Here is a 27,123-nt window from a genome sequence, read left to right as displayed (position 1 = left end):
GCTTGTATTTGTTTTGCAAATGAGAAGGGCCTGCTGGCCTGCTTCCCTCCACTCCATCCTAGCCCTTCCTTTAACGGTATATATGTGTAAAATGCTATTGAACCTCTGAGTCAGCATATTACATTCTTTGGAAACAGTGTACAAAAGACTAGATGAGGTGTTTAGAGGAAAACAAGCACTAAGAGAAACACCCGTCAAGAAAAGACGCATCAAATGACATATCCTAGGAAATCTCTCATATGTTGTGAATACTTTCTCAAGATTACACCGAGTAACTTTAAAGAAAGACAGCCTTACAAATTTTTCTAATGGATTCAAATAAGCACATTTTATTTTGAAATTCTGAGCAGTCTGAACAAAAGTTGCCAATATAATATAAATACAAAAGTTTACATTGCTTTACAGCCAACCATATAGTATGCAAAAACAGCAGCAAACCTCACAAGAGCAGTAACACATTGGACTTGGCGAATAACTATGACTCCTCAGGGCATCAAATTATGTTCACATATGCAGGGTATGTAGACGCTTGAAGTAAAATTAAAATAGTGCAGAACATCAGGTCAGAGCACTGGAAAAGTATTTGTTTTTGATTTTTAAATACTACATTTGTATAGACAGACATCAGCGTTCTGCTTGTTTCAAGGATTAAACAAAAAAACCACACTTGACAACAGAGGAAATCTCTGACTTGGTATCAATCATTTTTTAAAAAATACTATCAAAAGGAACGAAACTATCAGTCGGAAATGTAAAAACCAACAGAAATAATAGAAATAAAAGCCAGTCAACATAAATTCAAAGAAATTCATGGAGTGTATCTGAGCATAAACAGAAAACACCAGCAGTGAGACTGGGATTTAGAAAACCATACTAGTTCCACATGCCCAAGAATGTTTTAGGCTTGTTTGTCACACAGAAGTCTCACTCACCCCACATGGCAAACCACTTTTCACAGTATGGAGAGTTTCAAAATAGCCTGGGTTATGGTTACAGAGTCTGCTTTTTCAAAGAAAGAACAAAAATCAATTGGGCATGTCTCAAGCAGCTTTTTGGATCCGAGCCTTTGATTATAATTCTAGGTAAGAAAGACTTTTATTACGAAAACACCTGCTTCATATATGGTATTCAAAACTGGTGCTCTGTCCTGACAAAATGCAGCAGTGTGTGTTTGCCACTGTTTAAAACTAAAAACCTTTCGTAGGTCACAAGTATGTATTCTACAGCAAAGCTTGCTAATACATTCACAGTGGACTCTGATGCAGAAATTTCAGTCTCAATTGTGCAATTAGTTTATTCCTTGGTTATGCACCGGAACTCAATTTTAGAAAGTAGAGGTTTACTCATTAAGGAGAGAACCTACTATGGCTTGTTCTCATGAAGTAAGTGGCACTAAATCAATATTTTCAAATATCCAACACTTCAAAGGAACAATCTGACATAACAGATATACTAAAGCTGTAGCTGTTTCATACTGAGGCAGGTGTTATGGCGCCACCTTCTGGTTAAGCTTACAGTTCATATACTGCTTCAAGTATATGACAACAGGGTTCCAATTACAGTGCATAAGCTGGGTGTGCAAAATAGTTCCCAAATGCTGCTTTTTTTTCAAGGAGCTGTGCTATGAACATACTTTATTTAGGAATATATGGAAATCACAGCTGAAAGCAGAAACACATTCTTTTATGATGTTCATTTAAGATCCTCTCCACCTTTAATCATTTAAAACATTAAACTGTTCATATGCAAGGAAAGCTACACACAGTTTCTTTGGAAAATGTTTCAGAGGTATCCAAAGATTTTTCAAAACATATAACTGATTAAATAATTATTACATAAAAATAATCATCCCATGAAAAATAAGAACCAGATATGAAGACTGAAAAGTTATGCTCAAAGGTAAGAAAGAGAACGTATTTCTACCTCCAGCTGTTACAGGTGGAAAATATACGAGGTTACAGACACTCCAAGGTTTTCAGGTTCAAAGGCAGGCAGCTGAACCAAAATACACGATACGTAATTCTGGTTGCATCTCCCCTGAATTATGTAAGTAGAGTAAGTTTTCCAAGACTTCTAGTTCAGCTACATTTAGAATGATAGTCCAAGTGAAATGAAGTGGGGGCAGTAGAGTAACGTACAAATTTGCATACCTTTCCCTCCTGGAAGCCAGAGCCTGATCAACACTGGGCAAAAGGATCATGAGACCAACCACTGAACCAATCTCTTTCCTGTATCCCACTATGCTCTCTGAAACACCACTTATTGAATGGGAGTTAGGGAACTCTATAGAACTGTGTTGAGATGTGACATGGGGAAAATCAACAAAAACCATTCTTAGCTTGTGCAAGCAATGCCATTCTACGTGCTGAGGATGACTTTGCATCTATCACAATACCTCCAGTTTTGGGGGGGGGGGGAGTTGTCAGTGAAATACAGCAGGAGGGAGAAGATGGAGTCACTTCAATGTGTTGGCTTTCCTCCCTCCCTTGGGGGTGCTTTGAACCCTACTCTAACGTAACGGACACAGAAGCCATCACTTCTGGGGATACAACATTTTGAAATTCATAAAAAGGGGTACCTACACTACACCTTCACTTCCGACAATCTGTTTTCACAAAAATCCTGCTGTGTGTTGTCTTCTAAGTGACTGTGCAATGGAAAAGCCTTGGCTGTCTGAATGAACTCTTGAGTAGGCCATCAGTAATTTTAAAAATGGACTTCCATGCAGAAGCAGAAGTAATTTTGCTTGTGTAATGAAAAAACATCACACAATTTACTTTGAAGTTCTTATAATAGACATCTGACGTTTTTAACCCATTTGTACCAGTAATAAAGTCTCTGTCACCAATATTTAAAAGGAGGAAAGAACTAGCTTATAATAGAGAACAAATGGGAAGAAAGCACTTTAAAGTAAGTTTCATATTCATACTTGAATTAACATGAAAGCATTGTCAAGTTCACCATAAAGTTTTGAATGACAGGCCATCACCTACAACATTAGAAAAAAGTTTTCACTGCTTCCTTGCCTGCTTGAAAAGATCTAAGAGTGTTCACTCTACCTCAGGTGGCCCTAACAAGGAATAGTCTTTAGTATTCATCATTACCCTTCATAATAAGCATTCCAAGCCTTACAAAGAATTTTTCCTGCCAAAGGATGAAGGACACATTGGATACGAAAAGAAAAGCCACCCAATAGTTCTTCCAAAAGCTTACATATTGAATGGTTCCAGCCCTATCTGAAAACAGTTTGCATCTTTAGCCCATGTTATACCAGCACCTGCACAACTCACAGGGGACGCTATTAGGAGCTTTGTGTGAGCTGAATGAGGTTTCCAAAGACAATGGGCAAAACATGCAAGAATTAAGTTCTGTGTGTGGGAACTGAGCACAGGCTTAAGGGGCTTAAAAGGTCTTTATCTCAGCAAGGCTGCACACTGAAAGGTAAAATTGAAAAAGAAAGGAAAAAGTTACAAGCCAATAAAGTGCCAGAGATTTACATTTTTTAGGATGAAGTCACTGCACAAATGCACACTTACAAATTCACTAACTTTCTCCCTCTTGGTTATACTTAGTTAAGTAATAGTCATTTAAAAAGCTACCGCCTCATTGTTTAAAGCAGCTGTAGCTGCAGATCAGATGTCAAAAGGTGTGATTTATGTCTTTTTGACGAAAAACTACGGTTATTTTGAATGGGTTATTTTCCATGGGAGGGGAAATACAAATGTAGCTAGTATGAGTAAGCAACACCTGCTTTTCAATGTAGTAGAGTACATTACAGAAGAGTTAAAATCTACTTTCAAAAGTAAAACATTACAAAATGTCAGAAGGTTCCACTTATACAGTCTTTTGCAAAATACTTCAGGATGAAACAAAGAACAAAGCATAAGGGAATGCTTTATCCCCAAGGTATTCAGCTACCATTTTCCTTATCTGATTTATATCAAAGCCACCACAGACGCTCTTGATTTTAACATGAGCAAAAAATGAACTCAATCCATTCTCGAAATCCAGTAGCATTTTGGTACTCTAGTTACTGCAGTTTTACATTAAAGTAGTGCAGGAACAAGCCTTCAATAAAGCTTGTTCAGAGCTAGTGTAATGCTGAATGGTTGAACACTTAAGGTACATATTGTTGGTTGGTTCTCAGGGATTTGAAGAGGCACTCCAGGCCTTTCAACACACCAGAAAAGGCTAGTATTCAGTTTGCTAGTAGATATAGTTGCCTTACTCAACAAGGCTATAATCCATAACACAGAGGTGTTTAAGTTCCATTGAAATCAATGGGATTTACAAGCACAACTGTATGCAGCCCAAGAGAGGAAGAGACGTGATCAGTTTCAATTTCATGTGGATCTTCTTAAGGCTGTGTTTCCACAGGGAGGGAATGCTCAGGGCAATTAAAACAATGTGCCCCTGCAGCACTAGGAATCTCAGAGTCCAATATTATTGAAAGTGGAACTTCACTGAAAACCAAAGAAAACAAAACACATCTTTTTCTATTTGCCCCCCCCATCTGTGCAAATAAAGGCCACTTTTATTTTTTTACTGAGAAACTCATGTCTCCCTGCCAGACCCCCTGAGATAGTAACACGGGCAGCTTAATGTGAATCTTTCATTTTATTTTTAATTGCAAAATTGAGTTTCACATATGAGTGATCTACGAACCTGCTTCAAAACTGACAAAAGCATACCCTTGAAACTGGCTTCTGTGCAGTAACACACACACAATGATTCCAGAACCACCAACAGACAAGAGTTGGAAAGTGTTGTATGCCTTCCAAAAGGAACACACGTTATGACCCTCTATACTCACAAAAATGTCCCTGATGCCCCACTGCACTGCATTAGGAAAGTTGACACAATTGGAGAAAATGTTGAAATACGAGGTGTTTGAAGGCATTCCCTTGGGAGCAGCTCCTGATTATCACATTGCCAAAGATACCATATGATAAGGCAGCATGAGTAAGCATGATTGCCTACCATCAGCTTTCCACGTTGTCCACAGCTGCTTATTCTTGATAGGTTTTTCTCCTATCTACCATTCTAAGAGTACATGGTCCACTGCAAGCTTTTGGTCTTCCTCTGTCCTAGAGATAGCTGGTAGCATTGCTATCCATTGAGCAAGTAGACTACCACTTCATAGGTAGACATCATTATAGCTGTGTTTGGAATCTGTCTGATCAAATGTGTTGTTAGACCACGATATAAAGAGCCATAGCCTTCTTCTCGCACAAGCAAAGACAGCGTTTGGAAGAAAGATCTGTATTTTGTTCCTTCTTCTCGTAGCCTTGTTCGTACAACCTCTGCATAAAAAAATAAGAAAAATAAAAGAGACAATATTCAGCTTTTTAAAAAATGCCATCAAGTTACACCCAACTTATGAAGGCCCCGTAGGATTTTCAAGGCAAGAGTCATTCCGAAGTGGCTTGCTTGCCTTCTCTATGGCAACCCTAGACTTCCGTGGTGATCTCCCGTCCAAGTACTAACTAGGATAACCGCATTTAGCTTCCAGAAACTGATGACATTGGGCTAGCCTGGATTATCCAGGTCAGGGTAATATTCAGCTGCCATCATATATTTATAAATGATATTCACAAGTTGTTGGTAGAAGTGGGATAAATTCCCTTGACATTTTAGTTTTTATGTCAGGCATTTTTAAGCAATGTTGTCTGAAAAAAAACTAACAACAGAAAAATGTAATATAAACAGGCATTTCAAAGAAAAGTGAAACAATTTTAAAGGATTTGCATACAGTACTGTTAGCTATAGGAAATTTATTTTAAAACAATTTTTTTTGTCATTTACTTAAAGTGAAGTAAGATGTTAACAGGCCACTTCTCACAAATAAACATCATTTAAAACATGGAGATGAATAATGAAAATACTTCACATCCAAGCCATTCTCACCTACATGACAGATGAGACACACAGCAATCTTGTTCTTCTGATCTAAAAGAATACCCAAAAATGTACCCAGAGCCCAAATGAATGTATACAGAGACACAAACTAGCACTTATTCAGCAAATATCACCACCTTTTTCAACTTTACAAGCACTATCACTTCCCTCCAATCATGCACCTGACTGGATTTGTTGGGACTAAGAGCTTTTACAATCAATAGAGTGTAGAGATCAAGCAAGCAAGAGGCTTAGACGATTTTGTTATCCAGGTAGGACGATCAAACTTTATTAAAAACCTGACAAGCAGATCCTTTGGACATCATTCTCTTGAGCTACAAGAAACCTGTCATTGTCCAGTCTGGGCCCAGTGAGAGTGGGGACTCCTTGGGAGGAGAGGAGCCTTGTGTAGACAGCCATGACTTCTCAGGAGAAGAGGAGCTCTGTGTAGCCAGCCCTAGCCCTGACTCAGCAGAAGCCAGGGATCAGGAACCAAAGAGTTCACAGCCAGCCACTGAGATAGGACCACCAGTACTTTCCAGTCCCAGTATCACTGGGAAAGCTCAGCCAGGGACTTCCAACACCACTGGGGAAGCCCAGCTAGGGGCTTCCACCCACCCACCCCCGCCCACAAGGTTCACCCACACCTAAAGAGCACTGCAGACATAAACAAAGGTTAAAGCTGCAGGACAGATGGCGCAGTGCTCGCCTTCTGAGCCGACACCAGCTGCTGGAGAGCAAGGATGAGTAGCATCAGGAGTGAGCCCCAGCAGCTGGCTGCAAACCATGCTTGGCTATAAAAGCTAGTCTGGAGGAACTGCCAGGCGTGGAAGCAATGTGCTGAATGCCTGAAACCACGCCCATGAACCTTGTATCCTGCCCTTGCCTGCTATTGGAAACTTGACCTGACTTGGCTTTTTGGATTCTGGAGACACACTTGGTGTTCCATTCGTCCTCTGATTTCAGACTGGACTGGGCTTTTGGATTCTGAACTCTCCTCTACCTTTGAACTAGTGTGTTTACTGTGGACTGGGCTTGGACTACTCTGATTGGGCTAGCCTAGCCCATTACAAAACCAAAATCCAAGGAGGAGCAGATTCAAGTGATTTTTGTGACACCTCATATTTTTCACAATAGGAATTTTATTATTATTATTGATACTATACAGATTGTCATGGATATAGCTAGAACTATAGGAGAACCTGCTGGATATGACCAATAAAGTTATTCAAGACAATTATGCACACAGAAACAAGGCTGGCCTGGCCCCATAACTAAACAGACCACTGCGGGAGTCTAGAGGTCTAGAATAAAATAACCTTAGAGGTGGTCATAAAACAATACAGTTGTACTACCAAGCGTAGATTAGAAGAGTCATCTAACTCATAACTAATACAATGTACCAAGGCCCAAGTGCAGGGAGTATCTGAGAATGGCAAGAATGTCTGACTTCATAGAGGCTGGCAACATTATTCGAGGATAGTTATATTGGTGAAGGGCCAAAAGACATTCAGATGTATGAGAAATGTGTAATCACTAATTCTACATAGACTTTGTTAATACAATAAGTAGAAAGAATGAACTAGCTACTGTTATATGTTTCAAATATGGATAATCTTGTTTGGTGTATGAAATCATAAGGATAAGTAGTTAGCCAAAAAACTGAGTATCTGAAGAAGCTATTGTTAAGAAAAGTCCTGAAACCCTATAAATATAACAAGCTAAACTGCTCACAAGCTTCTTCTTTGGAGGGGCTCCTTGCCTGTGACCTTCATATCTTTGGGTAAGATACTTTTTTGGACTCATGTAATTGCTCTCCTTTAAAGATCTATGTAGTTATAATGGATGGCATGATTTTCTGTTGACTGAATTGATATTAAGAATACTGTATATTTATTTTTGTAATATAAAAGCTTAAAATGGAAGCAGAGACTCCATAATTGTATTGCATGTGTACAATACCCAGTAATGAACCTAAAACATTATTTGTGGTGTACCTCTAGCCAGGAGGTAAATGATTTCATACAGGAAAGCAACCTAGATGCTCAGGGCTTCTTAAGTGCATGTCTATATCTGAACCAGGCCTGCCCAGGGTCATCCAGAACAAGATGCAACTGTTGTTGTGAAGAATCTCTTTTGCTAACATCACCACGTATAGGTCCGACATGCATATCAAAGTGCATAGCATTGAATTCATCCTTACTTTTTCTGTCTGTGCTCAAACCAAGGAGATAACTTGGTTCTATCACATGGTGAAGGCTGTCCGGGAGCAACTGCTCATCTGAGAGCTGGTTCTCACATTCTCCCAACTTGTAAGCTATACACATAATGGATTTTACATGCAAGTTCTACTCTAAAAGCTCTGCACAGGGAGGTCAAAGGCAGAAGTCACTTTTTCAAATAACTTTATTTATCATGTTTTGAAATATAAACAGCAACAACTGTAAGACGAAATAGCAACAACTGTAAGAACAAATTTAAGAACCATCATTATTCTGTACTATTTTGATAAACTCAACACATCATCTTGACTGCATTCAATACACCACACATAAACTATACAATATTTTATCTATTCACCTGTCAGTCACTGGATGGCCAGAATATTACAGACCGTTGCATTAGGTAAGTGGGATTGGTCTGCAGCAGTCGAACACTCTAGAAATGGGAGCCAAATACTAAAAAATGAAGGGTCATCTGACAAATGTAGGTGATCCGCAATCTTTTCCACGGCAAGGAAGTCCCATACCTTTTAAAACCACATGGATATAGGGGGGAGGTTTGCCTTATTCCATGGAGATATTATTAACGCCTTGGCCGCAGTTAAAAGAAAGAAAATTAGGTCCTTCCTGGTATCTGAAATTGTCCCATCCTCCCATAAGCCTAGCAAGATAATCTCTGGCTTTAATGGTACTTTGTGTCCTGTGATTTTAAATATTTGAGTGGCAATTTTTCCCCCAAAAGGCCTGGATCACTGGGCAGCTCCACCAACAGTGGAGATAGTCCCCAGGTGAGCCACATTGTCTCCAGCATGAAGGGCTATAGCTCTGACTGATTAAATGTAATTGAGAGGGATACCGATACCATTTAGTCATTATTTTGAATGAAAGGATCCAAGTGTTAATAACTCTGGAACACATCATTTTAGTTTTCCATATACTTGCCCATTTTAAGTCGGTGAAGTTAAATCCACAAACTTCCCTCCCCCCCCAAACCTGATTGATATTTCACCTAAGTATCCTCCCTCTCACAGTTCATAATTTGATATGATCTAGAGACCATCCCTTTACGTTGCCTATGATCATTTCACAACTAACCACCTCAAATTTTGTGAGGAGCCTTTTGAAAGCCTCTTTAACATCTCTGCTTTTAGAAAGATGTTTGACCTGCAAGTTCTGAAACCAGGGAAGTTTAATGCTTGAGCCTTCTTCTAATTTAGTTTTTTCCTTAATATGTCCTTGTTTGATTACATCAAACAATCTATACTTATGTGTTTCCCTCCACTGGGTAAACTGATGCAGTTTATTTGCTGGTGGGAACCAGCCCAGAGATAGGACAACATAGGTGAAAATTTAGGTGCTGCTAACCACTTCCTCTCCTTATCCCAAATACAAAGTGTGGCATTGCATTAGGTATTTTGCATACTAGGGTTGGGTCTTTCTTGTCTCCCCAAATTACATCTGTCAAATCCCATGGGGTAAAATAAGATCTCTCAATATTGACCCACTGAACATTGTCATTTGGGATTCATTAAAGTAATTAAATTGGCCAATTGAGTCGCAACATAGTAGCTTCTCAAAATTGGCACAGCCAGCCCCCCTTTTTTTACAGGCCTAAACATAACATCCTGACTAATTCTGGGTGTTTTGTAGTTCCAAATAAACTTGCTCAGATTAGCCTGCCACTTATGGATTTCCTTGTCCGAAAGGAATATATGAATCATTCTAAAATAAAAGAGATAATGGGGAAGTACAAACAATTTAATTGTTTACTCTTTTGTACCAATTCAGATTGAGTTTTCAACTATCTCGAAGGAGCCCAGATCCATCTGTATTGTAGTTTTCCATTAAGTGTTTTAGAAACCGGGCCAGATATATGTATCAGAAAAAGCTCTGATTTAGCAAAATTAACTTTAAATCCTGAAATAAGACTAAAGGATGAGATAGTCTGTTCCAGTGCATTCAGTGACTTCTTTGGTTTAGTGACATACATTGCCATATTATCAGCAAATAAACTAAGTTTATATTCTTGACCGCCAATGCAAACCCCTTGAATATTGTGGTTAAATCTAATCAATTCAGCTAGAGGCTCAACAGAGATCGCAAAAAGAATTGGGGATAGGGGGCACCCCTGACAAGTGCCTCTCAAAAGGTAAGACACCATTTGCTAATATTTGAGCTTGAGGTTTTGCATATAAAGTTTGTATAGTCTGCATGAACCTAGGGCCAAAGCCCATATTTGCCATAATTGCAGTAAAAAATTTTGTGTTCTGGTTGAGTAAGGAGATGGTCTGTATGACTCTGGATGTGTTGGGTCTTTTCCTTTCTTGGGTATTAAAATAATTTTGGATTCATACTATGTCTGCAGGATGGCCCGTGAAGTAAAGCCGAGTTGCAAACCTCCACAAGAGGCTCCGCTAGGATGTCAATATATTTTTTTATAAAATTCAGCTGTAAAGCCGTCTCTGCCTGGAGCTTTGTTCAGTTTTAGCTTCTTAATTGCTTCAATCACTTCCTGTCTAGATATTAATTGTTCTATTAGGTTCTTATGAGCTTGTGAGACTTTCTTTGTGTTTTTAAAATCTGACAAAAAGGAAGAAATAGAAAGCTTATCTGGATTTTCCAAAGAGTACAGTTTTTTTTATAAAAATCCATAAATATTTCTAAGATGTCCGTAGCATTTTATCTTTTTGGTTTCTCAAGCCACATATCAAATTGGTCTGTGCTCGCTTACGTATTTTCCATGCTAGTAATCTCAGCATTTTTGGATTCTGGTGCCAATATCTTTGATTCATAAATGGTAAGATTTTTTAAAAACGTTTCCCAAATTGTTATTTAGTTATGCTTAATAAACAGTTACAATATTAAACAAAAGTTGTTATACAATGGTATCTAATAAATTTTCTATTACATATGTTAATGATGGTTTATATACCATGATAACAATGAGTTTTTTTATACGTAGGTGTTTCATCTTTGAATTTCAAATAGTTTAATATACTTAAATGATATTCTAAAACCTGACATTACTACTGAGAATTCTTTATATATACATAAACGATTGTATTATTTCTATAATAATCAGATTATTATTGAAGATAATATTTGAAATTGATTCTTTTATAGTAATGATTAAATAGGTATTATTATAAAGTCAAACCTTTTATAGATCAATTACAGATATTAATAAAAAGAAAAAACAACAATAATTTGTTACCATTATTATAGCCCTTATGAACCTTGCTAAAATAACTCTCCTTCCCTTCCCCCTCCCTCTCCTAACACTTACTGATTAATACACTATAAACTAGGTTAAATTAAGTTGCTTACTAAATAGTTCTCTATAGCCCAAGAGTAACCCCCTATAGACTATTTGGTATTTCTTATACCAACTTGAAGAACTGTAAAAATAACTGGGGGCCCTATCTGTGAGCTCTGCTCCCTCCCCCCGTGCCTCTATTCTTAAAACGGATTTATACATTATGCAGTCATAACATTTAACGAGTTGTTTTAGTTTGCTCTCAACGTGAATTTTAACATCTCAGTCTGTTTTTTCTTTGCTTGTTAGATATGTCTCGCTGGGGTCTTGCCTTCCTTGTAAGGTGATAAAGGAATTGGCATTTTTCTTTTCTGTGAGATTCTGTCGCAGTTCGAAAAAGTCTTAATGCCAAGGTCCTGTAATAGTATCCTTCCAGTTTCCTGATCTGTAGCTTGGTAGATTGTATCTTACTTGAAGAGTTGCATAGTTAGTCCATTTGTATTTTATTTGAGCTCTTCTCAGTGGTTCTGTTGTAGATCTGTTCTTTTCTTTTTAAAAAAATTGTGGATGGTAAGTCTGTATTTGGATATGTGTCCCTTTATATGGAATTGAGCCCTTATTTCTTGCTATTTCCAGGATTTTATTTCTTGTCTTCCAGTCAGGAATCGTAGTTAATATGTCTCTTGGTTTATTATTTTTAGGATTGTTTTTTGGATTGTTTTGTGTTCCCAGGCAAAAAGCCTTGGTGATTTTTGGGGTCGCTCCCTTTTCAAGCCGCAAGTGCTATGTCAGCCATGACTTTAAAAACGAAGGCAGATTTGCATTTATAGTCATTTGCTCTTCAAAGTTTCTGAATTTAAGATTAGATTTTGTCAAGATTTCCATTTGTAAAAGTCTTTCTTGAAGTTGTTTATTCTCCTGTTGTAAGATAGCTATTTCAGACCACAGCGACATGCTTAGTATCAGCACTCGGTTAGCCTTTTGTGCTACTTTGCCTAAAGTTTTGATTTCTGTTGGTTGATCAGCTGAAGTATGGTTAGGATTTTATTCATTATTTTTTGTTTCATTTGGGCAAATATTTTGGCAAGCATCAGATCGGCAGAGATAGGTAAATTAATCTTACTCTTGAGGTTTTCAGCCGCCATTTTGGTTGTTGCACTTTCTTTCTCTGCTGCTTGCTGCAGGACCAGGAAGTTATCTTGAAGCTTTTCAGAGACATTTACACCTGTTTTTCTTCTTAGCGTTTTGTTTATGCATATTTCTCTTGTTTTTTGCTTTTGGTTTCTGTTATGACAATTTAATTTGAGGCTTTAGGGTGGGGAGGGACAGAGCTCACTTTCCAAGTGTCCTCCCTTGGAGCTGGAGCCATGCTCCCCCATAAATAGTAAGTTTTTACGCACAGTGTGAACCTCTAGTGTTTCTAACTTCTTCCTTTCCAAAACTAGTTAATAAATTTTGGGACTACAATATTTTTATGCTGTTCTTTTAAAACACGGATATTACTTATTAATTCTAGTTTTTATTTCTCGTTCTCCTTTTTATAGGCTGCTGCAAGCAAAATAAATTTCCCCCTAAGGACAGCCTTCACGGCGTCCTAGACTATGATCTGCACAGACTCACCATTGGCATTAAATCTAAAATATTCACCCAACTCTTGTATTTTCTCTGAAAAGGAATGATTTAATAAAAGAAATTTATTCAACTCCCATTGAAACCCTTGTCTTGTCCCTAATTCTAGTCAGATTTCACATTCAACCCATGAATGGTCAGACCAGGCACTGAGTCCGATATCAGCAGAAGTCATTAAATGTCTAAGCCCAGGGGTAATTAGAATATAGTCTATCCGAGTATTTACATTATGACGAGCAGAAACATAAGTGTGGTTCCTTTCATTAGGGTGCTGGTCTCGCCATATATCAATTAAGGAAAATTTTTCCAAAAGTTCTTTTAGCCTAGATGTGTTGCTAGTTTTGTTAGGCTAGTTTTATTAGGTTTTTTGGTAAAGGATCTATCCATATTATTATCTACAATATAATTAAGGTCACTGCCAATGATGATTTCCCCTTCTGCAAACACTGTTAACTTCTCCAGGATATTTTGTATAAAGTCTAACTGATTATTGATCGGGGCATATAGTGACGCTATTGTTAACTTAAGGCCATTAACAGACCCTTTTGCCCAAATAAATCTTCCTTCTGGATCTGTCTTTGTTGCTGATATCTGAAAAGGGGTGTTTTTTGAAATAAATTATCACCACCCCTCTAGCCTTAGAAGACCCTGGGGCCTGGAGATGATATTGGAACCAGTTAAATCTAAGTACTTGGGGTAAACTATTCTTAAGGTGTGTTTCCTGCAGCAAAACAAAGTTGGGGCATTGTTTAGCTATTATTGATGTAATACGCTTAATGATATTGTTCAGCCCCCTGCAATTGAAAGATAATACCTTAATATTAGAAGTCATAGTCATGGTGAGATGTTGGTATCTGTGTACAGTAAGGCCTTACAACTTCTTGGTTCCTAGAACTCCTCCAGGTCCTACTCCCAATAGGTTAACTGATCTAAACACTTAACCCTTAAAAAATAGAGATAGTTAACTTTATACATAAAAGTAACTTCGATCTCTCATATATATACTGTATACCTTCTCCAGCTCAAACAGTGATCCTGGGGGAGCCAATACATACAATAAGCAAGAACACAAATTTACATGCCCCCCGTTTCATGGTCCACCCGGACCCCTACTCTGTTAGAATGTATTCTGGTTGAGTCAATCCAGTCTCACTATTTTTATACTTCTTACCTCTCTGACCCTCTCCCCACTCTCTCCCTCTTCCCTCAACTCTTCCCATCTCCCCAGACCCTCCCTCCCAGAAAAATCCCCATAATCAACAACAAACAAAAAAACTTGCAAACATTCTGGTAACCAAACTAGAACCTCACTGACAGGTTCCCCTTCAGAACCACTGCCACAAAGCAGTGCAGAGGAGAACTGCACCCTCCTATCTGAAGGTGCCTAGTTTTTACTTGAGGGTAGAGGTGACCTGCTCCTTCCTCTCCCACGCCAATGCTGTCGAGAGATAAAAAGGGATGAAAGCAAGTCTAAATGCTTCAGGATGATTTGCTTCCAAAACTGGTTCTACTCCAAAGATGGATTTGTAATTCTTCTTATGGCTTCATCACATGTGGATCACATTTGTTCTCCAACTGGCTTTTCCTCGCCGTCTTCCCCTTCTATATTCAAGTTGAGGTCTCTCAGAAGTTTCTTGCCTGTTTCTAAGTCATATGCTGGGAGCCTGTTGTTTTGATGGGAAACCTGGAGTGTAAATGCAGAGATCCATCTGTATCTAATATTCTCTTCAATCAGCCTGGAGGTAATTGGTTTTAGCTCTCTATGAGAGGGCTTCTGCTGACAAGTCTCGGATGATCTGGATCTTAGAATCATGAAACATAAAATGCCCTCTTGCTCTTGCTTCACAAAGAATTTTTCCTTTGATTTGGCTATTTGAGAACTGTACCAAAATATCTCTGCTCTTCTTAGCCCTAACATTGTGCATTGGGCCTAGCTTGCATGCAAAGTCAATGAGTGGTGCAACACCATCTTCTAGCCTTAGCTCTGCTGCCAACCAGCCAGCAATAAAGGTTGCAAGATCTGATGAGCCTTCAGCTCCTTCCTCCAGCCCTTTAATCTTCAAATTATTAAAATTAATTTTATTTTCAAGGTCAATCAGCTTTCACTTAAGTCGCTTCTCCTCGGCTTGTAGACCCTTTATTTTTTCCTGCGCAGCCAACCCTAGCTGCATTGCTTCTTCCACAGGTTGAGTATTCTGTTGCAAGGCAACTCTAAACTCACCAAATTGATCAGACAAAGGTTTTATAAGAGCCTCCAATTTTTTAGTTAGTTTTTCTTCAAAGAGGTCGAGTTTAGTTGCTATTTTGTTATCAATTGCTTGTAGTTCAGACTCTTCCTTCTCTCTGCTGCTTGCGATGGCCATCTTGGCTCCACTCCATGCATCCCTGCTCCATTTTAGGCTGATCCAGCAGGAAAAAAATGCTTTTAGAGAGGGGGGAGTGGGTTCAGCCAACTTGGCTCTGCTTCCCCAAGGCTTCCCCTTCCTCTGTGACTCATGCCTTGCTGCTTTAATATCTTGGCAATTCAGGGAGATGAGAGGAGAGCTTGCTCTCTAGGCATCCGACATCCATGACTCGGTGCCCCGCCCCCCGGCAGGAGTCATTTTGTGCACAATTATGTTCCATGATATCTGCAACTACTGGCCTCCACAGGTCCAAGAAGTAGCTTAAAGCATAATTATGGTATTTGCCAGGTTAGAACAAATAACTTTTTAAAAAAAAAAAGATGGCCCCCAAACCGAAGTAGTTTTCCCATATAGTAATTTGACTACGGTTATTTCATAATTTCTGATGCTGGATTTTTGGCCACCATTTTAGATTAACTATTGTTAACAGTGATTACAAAAGAAAAACATTTCTGCTAGGCGCACTAAGGCATCCATCATGTATTCATGATGAATGTTCTTTCTTCTACAGGTAATAGTCTTGTACTGTGTGTTTAAATGTTAAATTTGTTGAAGAATAAGCTTCAAAAATAAACAGAAATAGAACGTCATTGATAAACTACAGTCTAGCAAAATATTTAACGGCAATCTGAGTTTTAAGAACTCACAGTGTCCACAAGAAATCAATGAGCCTACTCATAGCCTATATATCTATAATAATTGCTTTGGGACCGAGGGCGGGGGGGAAGAGAAAAAGAAGCAAAGCAGCACGTCACAACAATTTACAGATCTTCTGATAACTCAGCATAAAACTAATGAGCCTCGCAACAGAATACAAAGGCAGTTAAAAGGTTCGATGTATTGTCGAAGGCTTTCACGGCCGGAGAACGATGGTTGTTGTGGGTTTTCCGGGCTGTATTGCCGTGGTCTTGGCATTGTAGTTCCTGACGTTTCGCCAGCAGCTGTGGCTGGCATCTTCAGAGGTGTAACACCAAAAGACAGAGATCTCTCAGTGTCACAGTGTCACTGTGACACTGAGAGATCTCTGTGCTACACCTCTGAAGATGCCAGCCACAGCTGCTGGCGAAACGTCAGGAACTACAATGCCAAGACCACGGCAATACAGCCCGGAAAACCCACAACAACCATAGTTAAAAGGTTGTTAATTAATTACTTGGCACTGCTGAGGGAAGCAGGGTTACACATGAAGGTGTAGTGTCTATCCTTCAACCAGAGTGTACTGTACTGAATAATATCTTTAGAATATATGAATGCACTTCACCAAAAGGATCCGATAAAATATTTAAGCATAATTTTGTTTGTGTCTTTAAATTCCTCAGATTCTCAACAGAAAATAGCCTATGGCTATCCACTTGCTGCTACTGATACAACATAAAGTAACAGGATGGCAGGTTTCCTGGCACTTTTCCTGCTCCAATGCCCTGCAGCAGCCATTCTCCCTCACCCTCCCACCCACCACCACCAAGGAGCTTTCTTATTTTAAGTTGGCAATTGGCATATTGTTATAGAGTTACAATGAATCATCTATCAGTTTCTCTGAATTCCCAAGGAAGTATCACATTTACATCTGCAGGGAGGATCTATTTGAAAACAGATGGTCCTTTTTAAGAGGACACTTAATTTTGAACCTCTCAACATTCTGTTATTTTGGTCAGCTGTGTCCCCAAAATGGCAGCCATTCTGTGGTGGTGCCCACTGATTGTTTTCAAAATCCCAAAGAACCCATGGGCTCAAAAAAGTTGGGAACTCCTGCTCTAGACCCTTTTGTTGTAGAGATGTAAGAGAAAGATATCTATTTGTTTAGTCTACTTTTTTTTTATAAAATGAAAGCTGGGAATCCAGAGAACCAGATAGATTGTTATACCATTATAATGCTAGAATGATACGGCAAATGCTAATTATTAAAAAAAGGCCCCTGGTGGTGGCAGGAGAATGGCTGCTGGAACTAGGAAGACCCAGGCATTCTTATCCACAGCGGTACCATCAAGACTTTGCTGTGCTCTTTCCTAAAGCACTGCAATAAAGCAGGTTTGGTAAAGATGTGGAAAACCTGGGAGGTGCACCCCAGGATGCTGTGGGAAGTGAGAAAAAGCCTGCATCCCCTACAGCGCACAAGCTGGGCAAGCAACCCATGTGTAAGTAACATACATTAATTCTGCAAGTCAAATCATGCCAACACATGACTGTAATGTTCTTTATTTGCTGCTGATGAAGAGACCAATATTGTGTTCATAAAGTTTTGGTTCATTAGCAAGCCTTCCTTACCATGTGGATAAGCTATAGAAGTGGCACAGGTTTTGGAAGTAGCTGCAGCCATCATCATGCCAACAAAGTCAGATGCTTCTTTCACCGATTCATCCTCCTCATCCATAGCAGAAGCAGACTTGTATTCCAACAGCCTTCGTTTAATACTCTCATAAATAACAAAGTGAATAACAGTTTCTGATATGCCTGCATAGGATGCAGACATTCCTCTGTAAAACCCTTTAATTCCATCTGACCGATAGACTTTGCGTACACATTCGAAAGCACTCATCCTCTTTTCCCCACGATTCCTGAAATAAAGAAGAAGAAAGTTCAACACATAAAACTATTCATAATGTTTTTACAGGTTCAGACAGCACATGCCACAGGGGCTGCCATTAAGTGTTTTTAAAGTGGCTGGTTAGGTCAAAGCTTTGAAATGCTAGCATCTAGAAATGCCTTTCAGGAATCTATTCATAGCCGTACAGATGAGCAAGGAAGTACAATGAAAAAACTACAATGAAATTCTTACTCTAGTGAAATCACTAGCCAAATTGTCATGGATAACAGAGTCAGAATTACATCAGTGGGCTCTCTCAGCAATGCCAAGATGTGGGATAAGTTTTTCTTCCATTTAGTTACCCTCAAGTATCTATTCTTAAGGCAGAACTATTTTAAAAGCCTATGAAGATCAGCTATGTCACTTTAGAGCTGAATTACACACACAGCACAATCTTGAAGGGGGGAGGGAGCGCACAGGCTATGCACTATGCTGGCATATTTCCAAGACATGCCCTGGTGTGACAGCATGGAAAAGGGTAGAACCAGGAGTGCAGCAGGAGTTGGTTGGTTCCTTAACTACTGCAGCTCAGGAATATCCCCCCAATCAGTGTAAAGTTATACCATCAGAAACCATGGTATAGCTCACAGGCACCCATACAGAAAAGACAAAGTCCCCCAGCCCTAGTGAAGCACAGGATGCTGACTACAGCCGCAATCAGTCACATCTCTCCCCAGGGAAGGCCAAATGCCCTCCCCACACCCAACCACAGCCCCACTGGCACTACATAAACCACAGCCATGACAACCCATTATTCAGTAGAAAGGGCATGTGGCAAAGGATTCTGTCTGAGAGGTCTCTGCCGTGCACACTTAGAGTGCACAGCATTGCGCTTTGGTGGTGGAGGAGTTAAAGAGTCACTTAGCACTAACACCCAAGAGACAGAGCAAAGTCCATGGCTTGTGGCCCAAACAGGTATCCCAACTCCAGAGTCTCAACCCAAAGGGGCAACCACGTGTTGACAGGTATGCAAGGGCAGGAATCCAGCTACCCTAGCCAGGAAGTCCACACCTGCCTCCCCTTGTATAAGCCCATGTGCTGCCCTAATAATCCTGCCTCCCACAGCCGAGGCTAGCAGTGTATGCATACAGGGGTGACCCAAGCCAGGCCCACCCAGCACCATCCTCACATCAAGCACCCCAAACAACATTTGTTCCCCCTTCAGGGCAGCCCCTTCACACAACTGAGAGGGCAGTTTCTAGCTCAGGGATTCCCATCATGGGATTGTTGGTGGTGCCATTGGACTGATGTTTTGTCTAGCTGCAACATATAGCAGAGGTCCAGTGGCACTCTGAAGGATATCCCTACACACTGGTTTCCACACACACATTCTGCTGGGTGAAACTTGCATGGAGAATGGGCTGCTGGGTGGTCCAAGGGAGCTGTGGCTGCTCTAGCATGAGGTGTGGTCTCTGGGTCTCACACTCCCCCACAGCACTGCTGGCATCTGATAAGACGGGCAGCTTGGTGGTGCAGGGGACCCACGGTGGATGCACAAGTGCTGGTGCATGAGTGCAGCATATGTTGGTTGTAGAGCAGTGTCCCTGGCAAAATGATGGATCTCTAAGACGGCCCATTAGCTGGGCCATCCTGTTACCCCTTTTGGAGTTTGCAGGGGCACAGCATCAGCGTCAGTATTTTTGCCTGCCTCCCCCGTTGCAAGGAACTGCACAGTTAAGGTCAGAAGTTTACTAAGAATAGCTGGACTTTGGTTCAGTGTGTAAGCATTCACAGGCCCAGGGTCTGGCCTGGCTCAAAAAATGTGCAGGCCTCTGCTGATTCTAACACCTGCAAGCTAGTTTCCTTCCCTAGAGATCTGACCTTGGGAGAATGGCTCTCACAGTTCCTGTCTTCACCCCCTTGTTTTCACAAGGCTGCAAACACTAATCAGACAGTTGGGCCTTGATTGGCTGTTGGTTAGTAGGGTGATGTCTGGAGTCCTGAATAGAGAGGGTGTGTGGCTCAGATCTCAGCATACATGGTTCCTTTCTCTAACTGTCTTTTCCTTCACCATCACGTGAGAGAGAAGCTGTAGGTTCTATGCTCCACCGTGCTTCAGTATGCCACATGCTGCATGACATGGAAGAGGGTACACCTGCTAAATAAGACTAATGAGAAACAACCAGCTAAGATGTATTAGAGATGCATAGGTAGCAAGCTTTATTAGTTAGGCAGATTTTAGCGAAGCAATAGACAGGTTATTTGTTTTGTCTTTGCATGAACCTGAGTGCTTTATGCTCAGCAACACTCTGTAATCAATAAACTGAAGTTCTATTTAAGCCTGTGTCTAGATTAATAAGTTTCATGTGGGAACAACCTCAAAGAGAGCCCAGAGACTGAAAAGTCTCACAAAAGAATAGCTGTCTTCCTTCTGTCTAGGTTCTGGAGTGGCTGTGGTCAGCACCTAGGGGTAGGAGTTCGGGGTCCTGGTTCTTACAGCCCTCCCGATGAGGAGATAGCACAGGCCCCATGGCTGTGCTCTCCCAGTACCTTTCCATTAAGCCATGCCTGACCATACAATGGTCTCTGCCTGGCCCCACATCATTGGTGGTGATGTTAGGGCTGCAGAGGAGTGCCTAATGCAGGATGTCATGTGTCCTTTGAACTTATCCTCTTGGCCCAGTGGTTGGGATGCTGATCTTGGGTGGGTTTGAGCTCTGTTTCTGCTTTTTCATGGGAGAGGGTGTGTGGCTCAGATCAGGGATACCTGTCAGGCCCTTTCCAAGGAAGGAGTGGGTGCCCTGTCCACTGGACAGGTGCCTTTTATCTATGGGAGGGGACCCTCAGGCCCCGTGCCTCTGTTGGTTGCACTGTTGGTCTTTTCTTCTCGTCTGCTGGCTCTCCATAGGGGGGAAGGGAGTGGCATTGAGAGGCAGTGGCCAGACTGGCAGGCAGTGATTGGCCACTCTGTGTAAGCCACTCACATGGGGCATAATTTGCTGTCATTGTCTGATTGTGGGTGTTGACAGAGTTGCTATGGTGTCCAGCATGCTTGCTATGCCATCTGTGCTGGCACCGAACCACCTCCACCACAACAGCCTTCAGAATTGCTGTGATAACGGAAGAGATCCATGATCAAACAGCACATGGATTAATCCCCCCCCCCACACTTGCCAAGGGCTAAACCCAGGGGTTTCCATGATTTCTTTGAAGTCTTACAAGTTAAGAGATCTGATCATGAATTGTCTACAAAATGTACAGTTTAGTCTTAGTATTCTATTTTTCACTGATATATTACGGACTGGCAGACAAAGAGGAAGAAGAGGTACATGTGAACCTTTCCCAAAGAATCAGACACTGGTTCTTCAAACTTGCAGCATCCCTCTGAACATATCAGACAATCTTTTCTCGGGTCTCTGAGATCAAGTTAAAACATGATTTTAAGGTTTCCATTACCTGTATGTACAGTTTGTATAGATAGCTAAACAGTATGATAAGAACACTAACTTGACTATAGATGTAACAATGACAACTTGGGATACCTATATTTACAAAAGAAAAAACCATATTTAAATTGTTGTACTTTTAATCTTTTTTCTCTCTACGCTTGAAGTCACAGACGTTTTTAAAAGAACAGTCACCTTGAAAATCTTATTTTACTAACTCACTTTAAACTTTTTTGAGACTTGACGATTTGTTTATATTAGCAAAAGGTTAACCCAAAAAATCTGTTACTGTTCTCTTAATTCTTCAGGCTCTATAACCTATTTCATTTATGAGTATGGGAAGAAACCAATTTGCATTTCAAATCAAACTAATTCATAGACAGAAAACCCTTGCTGCAGATAAGCAGACGTTTTTACAGCACAGTTTTGTCCTTCAAAGTTTAGTCAAGATGTGATGGTAAAGAGTCCTCAAGGTGCCGAAGGCTTGCTCAACCCCCCACAACAAGCCAATTAGTTACTTCCACACTGGAGCTATGATGTACAGCTGAACTGGAAAACTATAGTTAATGCGTGCCCTGCACATCAGGATTACATACAAAGGTTTGTTACCAGTTTGAAATCAGAGAAGGGAAGTGAAAACCACAACTTGCTGGATTAAATGTAACTGCCACAAAAGCAAAAGGAACCAGTTCATTCTCCATGCACAAGGGACGGCACTAATAAGCCTCCTCATGTAATACTGAAACACAACGTACTGCTTTGCCTGAACCAATTCATTTAAACTCTCCAAAAGCGGTTCCTTACCTTGCGTCGAGTTGTAACCGTGTCTTTATTAGCCAAATTGGATTGGTTGCTGTGATTGCAGTAAAACCTAAACAAATATTTAAAAGAAAAGTTAGCCTTGCTAACATCACAAAAGCAGATTATTGAAAATTGAGATGTACACAATAAAAATAGTATGAATTTGCCTTATATTAATTTTTAAAAACCAAAGGCCTCTACTTCCTTTTCATTACTTGTACAAGTCCACAAAGCCAATAAACTTTTGTATTACTGAAATGAGTATTCTTATTAGAAATAAGTACACATAACTCAATTTTTGCCAACTTATTCACACATATAATTTTTGACACATTTCAGACAGCAAGAAAGAAAATAGGCCAAATGAATTTAAACGTACTTCAAATAAATGCACATTGCAAGTGAAACTAAAGCCTACTGGAATCGTGTAGGATATTATCTGTAAATTTAATGTATTAATCAGAAATACAACTGAAGTATAAAGAAATGTTAACTGAATAACTACTTAATGTGGTACAGCTACTTTAGTATACATAAACAGTCTAATACAGAACTACACATTATAATTAATTCGGCTGTTAACATAATTTTTTTTTGTGAGTTCTATTTAGCATTCAAAAGCAAGGATTGTTCGTTGGCCATGAATATTTGTACAAGCACACAACAATAAGTTGTCACAGTAACAGTACTGCAGCGTATTTACTATGGACTGCTTAGTATCCAGACAAAAACTATTCAATGTGGTAAGAGCAATAGCAACAGCATGATTGCTCTATCACCTTCAAAGTAGATTAGAGTATCTCGCCTCACTGCACAATTACAGAAAATAGAACAGCAATGTGGGAATGCAGCATTAGGAAACTGCAAAATTATGTATAAATATTGTACCCGTTGGGTAACAAGTCTATAGAATGGACCTGTGGGATCCCCTAAGCTTAAAGTAACCAAACTACTACTATCAATTGTAAGACTGTACAAATCATTCTCCCTTCCTATAGGTTAACGGAAACAGGTAGCTTGGGTGAGTGTTTCCTACACTTTTAGCTACACCACAACAGACCATAAGGCAGCTTTTCTATGAATGCAACAAAAACAATGAAGTATTATTTGCATACCAATTTCTTCTGGTCAATCTCCATTGGCACTCGCACAGGGAAAAAACACTTGAATGGCCAAAAGGCTCAAAACAGAAATGCCAAAGGATCTTAACTGTTTTAAACTTTGGTTAATATGAAAGCTGAAAAATTCAAAGTTAAGGTTCTTATCTCATGTTCTTAAACAGGAGCACTTAAATTACCTACAGTATTTAAACCAATGCAAAGTGCTTCGGGTTAATTAGTAACACGAATTTCACTCTTCAAACGCCCCATAACTACCTTCTTTAAGGCTAGTGCTTTTATTTAGACAACCTATTCTAAGTACAAAAGTCTAGTGAATAAAAGAGGACTAAAAATGTTCATAGGATAAAGACTAACGTTTTCCTACTGTTCCAAAAAACAGTATATTATTTTCAGCATTATTCTTTAAAAAAATGCCCAATTAATGTTTTCTGATTTCAATATGAAGATAGTAAAATAAGCAGCAGGACTATGTAAACTTTCAAACTACTCATGTCCTGCACAATTCTCTAATTCTCTGTCCAAAAATCAGTGGACTTTGCAAGGAACAAACTGAAAAATAGAAAAGATCAAAAATTTGACTTTTCACTGATTTTTATCTCCCCTTTTCACGTTCAATCATCTGATTGTATACTAATTAAGGATTTTTTCCTATGGTCATAAACTATCGATCTTTTTAGTCCAGTTGAACAACTCTGGCTCTTGCCCCTACCCAAGAAATGATAAAAGGAAATCTGCTTAGAAATATCAGAAATATTTTCTCTGGATATTCCAGCAGCAGATAATAAAACTCAACTGGGCAGAATGCAAGATTTTACTTATGGATCCATGCTTTCCTTAAAGTAAAAAACAAACAGTGCAATCCTAAAAAGAGTTACTCCAGAGTAACTCTGTTTAGGATTGTACTGAAACCTCTTGCACCTGTCATCAAAACTCAACTGAAGTCTAATTAGTGGCCTTCTTGTCCATGCAGAGGACTTCAAGATACTTAAAGCATTTCTCATTTTCAGCCTAAAGGAAATTAAAACTGAAGCGGATCAAGTTATTGTATACTTTTTACAATGTAGATATTTAATTCTTATTCCAATGTAGGAAGAAATACTATACCAATGTTGCTTAGAAATGCTTGGTTGTTTCAGTTTAAACTTATTATTACTGACCAGATGTAACCAAAATTCAAAGTTCTTAATACTATGACCCCTCACACAAATTTAAAAGCAGTTTGGGGGTTTGGAACAAGAGTTGCAGAAGAAGAAATACGCTAAACAGACAGCACGCACTAACAGAGTTCTCTTTATATAGCTGATATACCAATCCAGCAAAATGCTTTTAAACTCAACTCAGTTTTAAGGGCAACCGGGGGAGGGGGGTTCAACTAGACTACTACTAACAGGAAGCCCCTCTACAATAATGTGTGTATGGGTAATGAGAACATCAGCAACTGGGTAGTGTATCTATAATGTTTAAATCTCTGATCTTTAAATACTTCTGTTCACTGAAAATATTTTAGGCCATAGTACATTCTGCAGCAAAACAAAATAAAACAGCTAAGATCCCAGGTACGTATCTGTATTGACACAGAACATCGTAATAGCTTTGTTTTGCAAGAGAAATGGTAACTGATGCACATGAATATGTAATGCCAAAAAATACTTAAAAGAAAAAAAAGACCATGGCAACAGTATAGTTAACTGCATATTGTTAAATGTAGTTTTGAACTACTTTGCCAAAACAAAAATCCTGCAACCTGTCAACAAGGGATCTAATTCATCAGCTAAGTTAAACACACTGCAGTGGTCTGTGAAAGGCATTTTGACCTTCCCCGAACTGCACTGGGAGACACAAATCAGTAATGTTTTAGAACAATATAAACAATTGGAATTCAGATATAAAGACTCCCCTTACGTTGTTTGTTTAATAGCGATTACAAACCCACAGTGTGGTTCTTACGCTAGAGGCTGCAAGAGACGCTCAGTTCAGTACTCACGAGGTTTAAGTTAGTCCATATTTCTGCAGGAAGTGACCTGCGGATGGGGAGCATGAGATGACACGATCTCACTCTTTTCACGGGAGAAATGTACAGTAAATGCCTAAAATAGACACAGGCTTTTCTGTATCATAACAACAAGCAGTGACCTCATCAGACACATGTGATAAAGTTGAATCCCAATGGAAGGATTCGTGAATTAGTAACTGTGAGATCTAACTTTTAGAACAAAAAAAAAGGAAAAAAAATAATAATAATACAGGCCACAGATATTTTAAAAAGTTTTGTAAAATGCACTGAGTACTGAAATTTCTGCCATTTGCAGCAGTTTAACCATTCATTTTACATCTTGTAAAATACTTACCTGCATTTTTTTTAAGGCCTAAAGCACTTTTATTGTTTAAAAATGCTAACCTTGTCACAAATGAGCAAAAAAACCCACACTTAATATCAGGAATTTTACATACACCATTTCGATTTTGATTACTTTTAGACGTATGCAACAAGAGGAAGACAGATCAAATCACGGTATTTCACTGAGCTAGCATTTTCCTTCCTTAGTTCAAAGTGGGATAAGAAGATACATAATGGACAGCAGAACAATTTTAAATTTGACAAGCAATACTTTGGTGCTGTCCAAAATATATCAAATACTTATTAGATGAAAAGATCACAGTGCTGCTGTAAATCACAGAATATTTACAGTGACATACATTTTTTTATAAGTGATGGAAAAAGCTATGCTTCCTAAAAACCATCACTTTCCAACTATATCTAGTATTCATAACCATCAGCATGCAGAAAAAGGTCTCTGGCATTCACCTAACCCTTTTTTTATGGGTTTGAATCCCTGAAATTCACACTATACTAAGTCGGCACAAAAACCCTCTCGATAGCAAAAGAGAAAGCAGATCAAAGGCCCATTCCTTTATGCATCCAGATTACAGATCCCATTGGCCCAAATTTGGTATTTCTGTGTGCACAGTGAAGTAGATGGAGGGCTCTCACAATTGAGGCAATTGATTCCCAATGGAATCACCCATCATCATGTAAAGTAGAAACAAATACTTAAAATGCAAATTAGTATTTTCTCAAAACACGAGATTTTGTTGATTTCTTGTAAGTGACAGATTGTGGACTGGGAAGCCCCCAACCCTGACTTGCAAATCTTGATGGAAATTTGGACTTAACCTTAATTTTAGTATTTATACCCATTAACAACAGGTGGGTTTAAGTAAGACACTTTATTACAAGCTGGATCTTGTTCTAGAAGAAATATCTGGGTCATGATAGAGCCCCCATGCCCATGAGAAAAAGACAAGGGGAAGCAGCCCTATGTGCACAAAACAGGATGTGCATTTCTGGCTAGCACATGCACCAAACTCCTAGAGGCAGAATTTATGAGATCTCCCACACCCAGATGTGTCACAACTTTGCTAAACTCCGCTAAGATCAGTTAGAGGGACTGGCATTACATATTCAGGTTGTACTGCAGTTCTTACCAGGCATCACCAAGTCACATCTTGGGAAATGAAAGGAGGAATTAGCAAGTGGCTGTGTGAATCTTTTAGGCTCAGCAGCAGTGCCTTTCTTGATGGATTTAGATGACCACTGTGCACTGATCCACCCAATGCCCTCCTAGATTCCAGAAAGCAGGGAGAAACAGTGACTCCCACACCATAAGGGGTGTGTGTGAAACTTTGGTGGCATAGGGTGGCCTCTAACAGGACATATTCAAAGGATGATCTGTGCGTGGAAGGGTTGCACTGCAGCCACTATCCTGAGGGCCAAACCACACAACACTCATAATGTTTTGCTGTGTTCTTGATTTTACAAG

General features: G+C 39.5%; 1 protein-coding gene across 2 annotated transcripts in view; it reads right to left on the bottom strand.

The window, feature by feature from the left end:
* Positions 1-309: 309 nt before the first annotated feature.
* Positions 310-27,123, bottom strand: part of SLC25A36 (solute carrier family 25 member 36) — a 58,622-nt gene continuing 31,808 nt past the window's right edge. For both annotated transcript variants that reach the window (XM_054982219.1, XM_054982220.1), the window contains exons 5-7: positions 22,185-22,251; positions 17,676-17,965; positions 310-5,303 (exon numbers count right to left, since the gene is read on the bottom strand). In XM_054982219.1, the coding sequence (XP_054838194.1) occupies positions 5,110-5,303; positions 17,676-17,965; positions 22,185-22,251 (551 nt within the window). In that variant the 3' untranslated portion in view covers positions 310-5,109. The remainder of the gene's footprint in view (positions 5,304-17,675; positions 17,966-22,184; positions 22,252-27,123) is intronic.

This window comes from Eublepharis macularius, chromosome 6 (assembly GCF_028583425.1).
Source record: "Eublepharis macularius isolate TG4126 chromosome 6, MPM_Emac_v1.0, whole genome shotgun sequence".
In the NCBI taxonomy this organism is placed as follows: Eukaryota; Metazoa; Chordata; class Lepidosauria; order Squamata; family Eublepharidae; genus Eublepharis; species Eublepharis macularius.
Note: the sequence above shows the minus strand (reverse complement) of the source record. Positions and strands in the feature narration are given on the sequence as shown.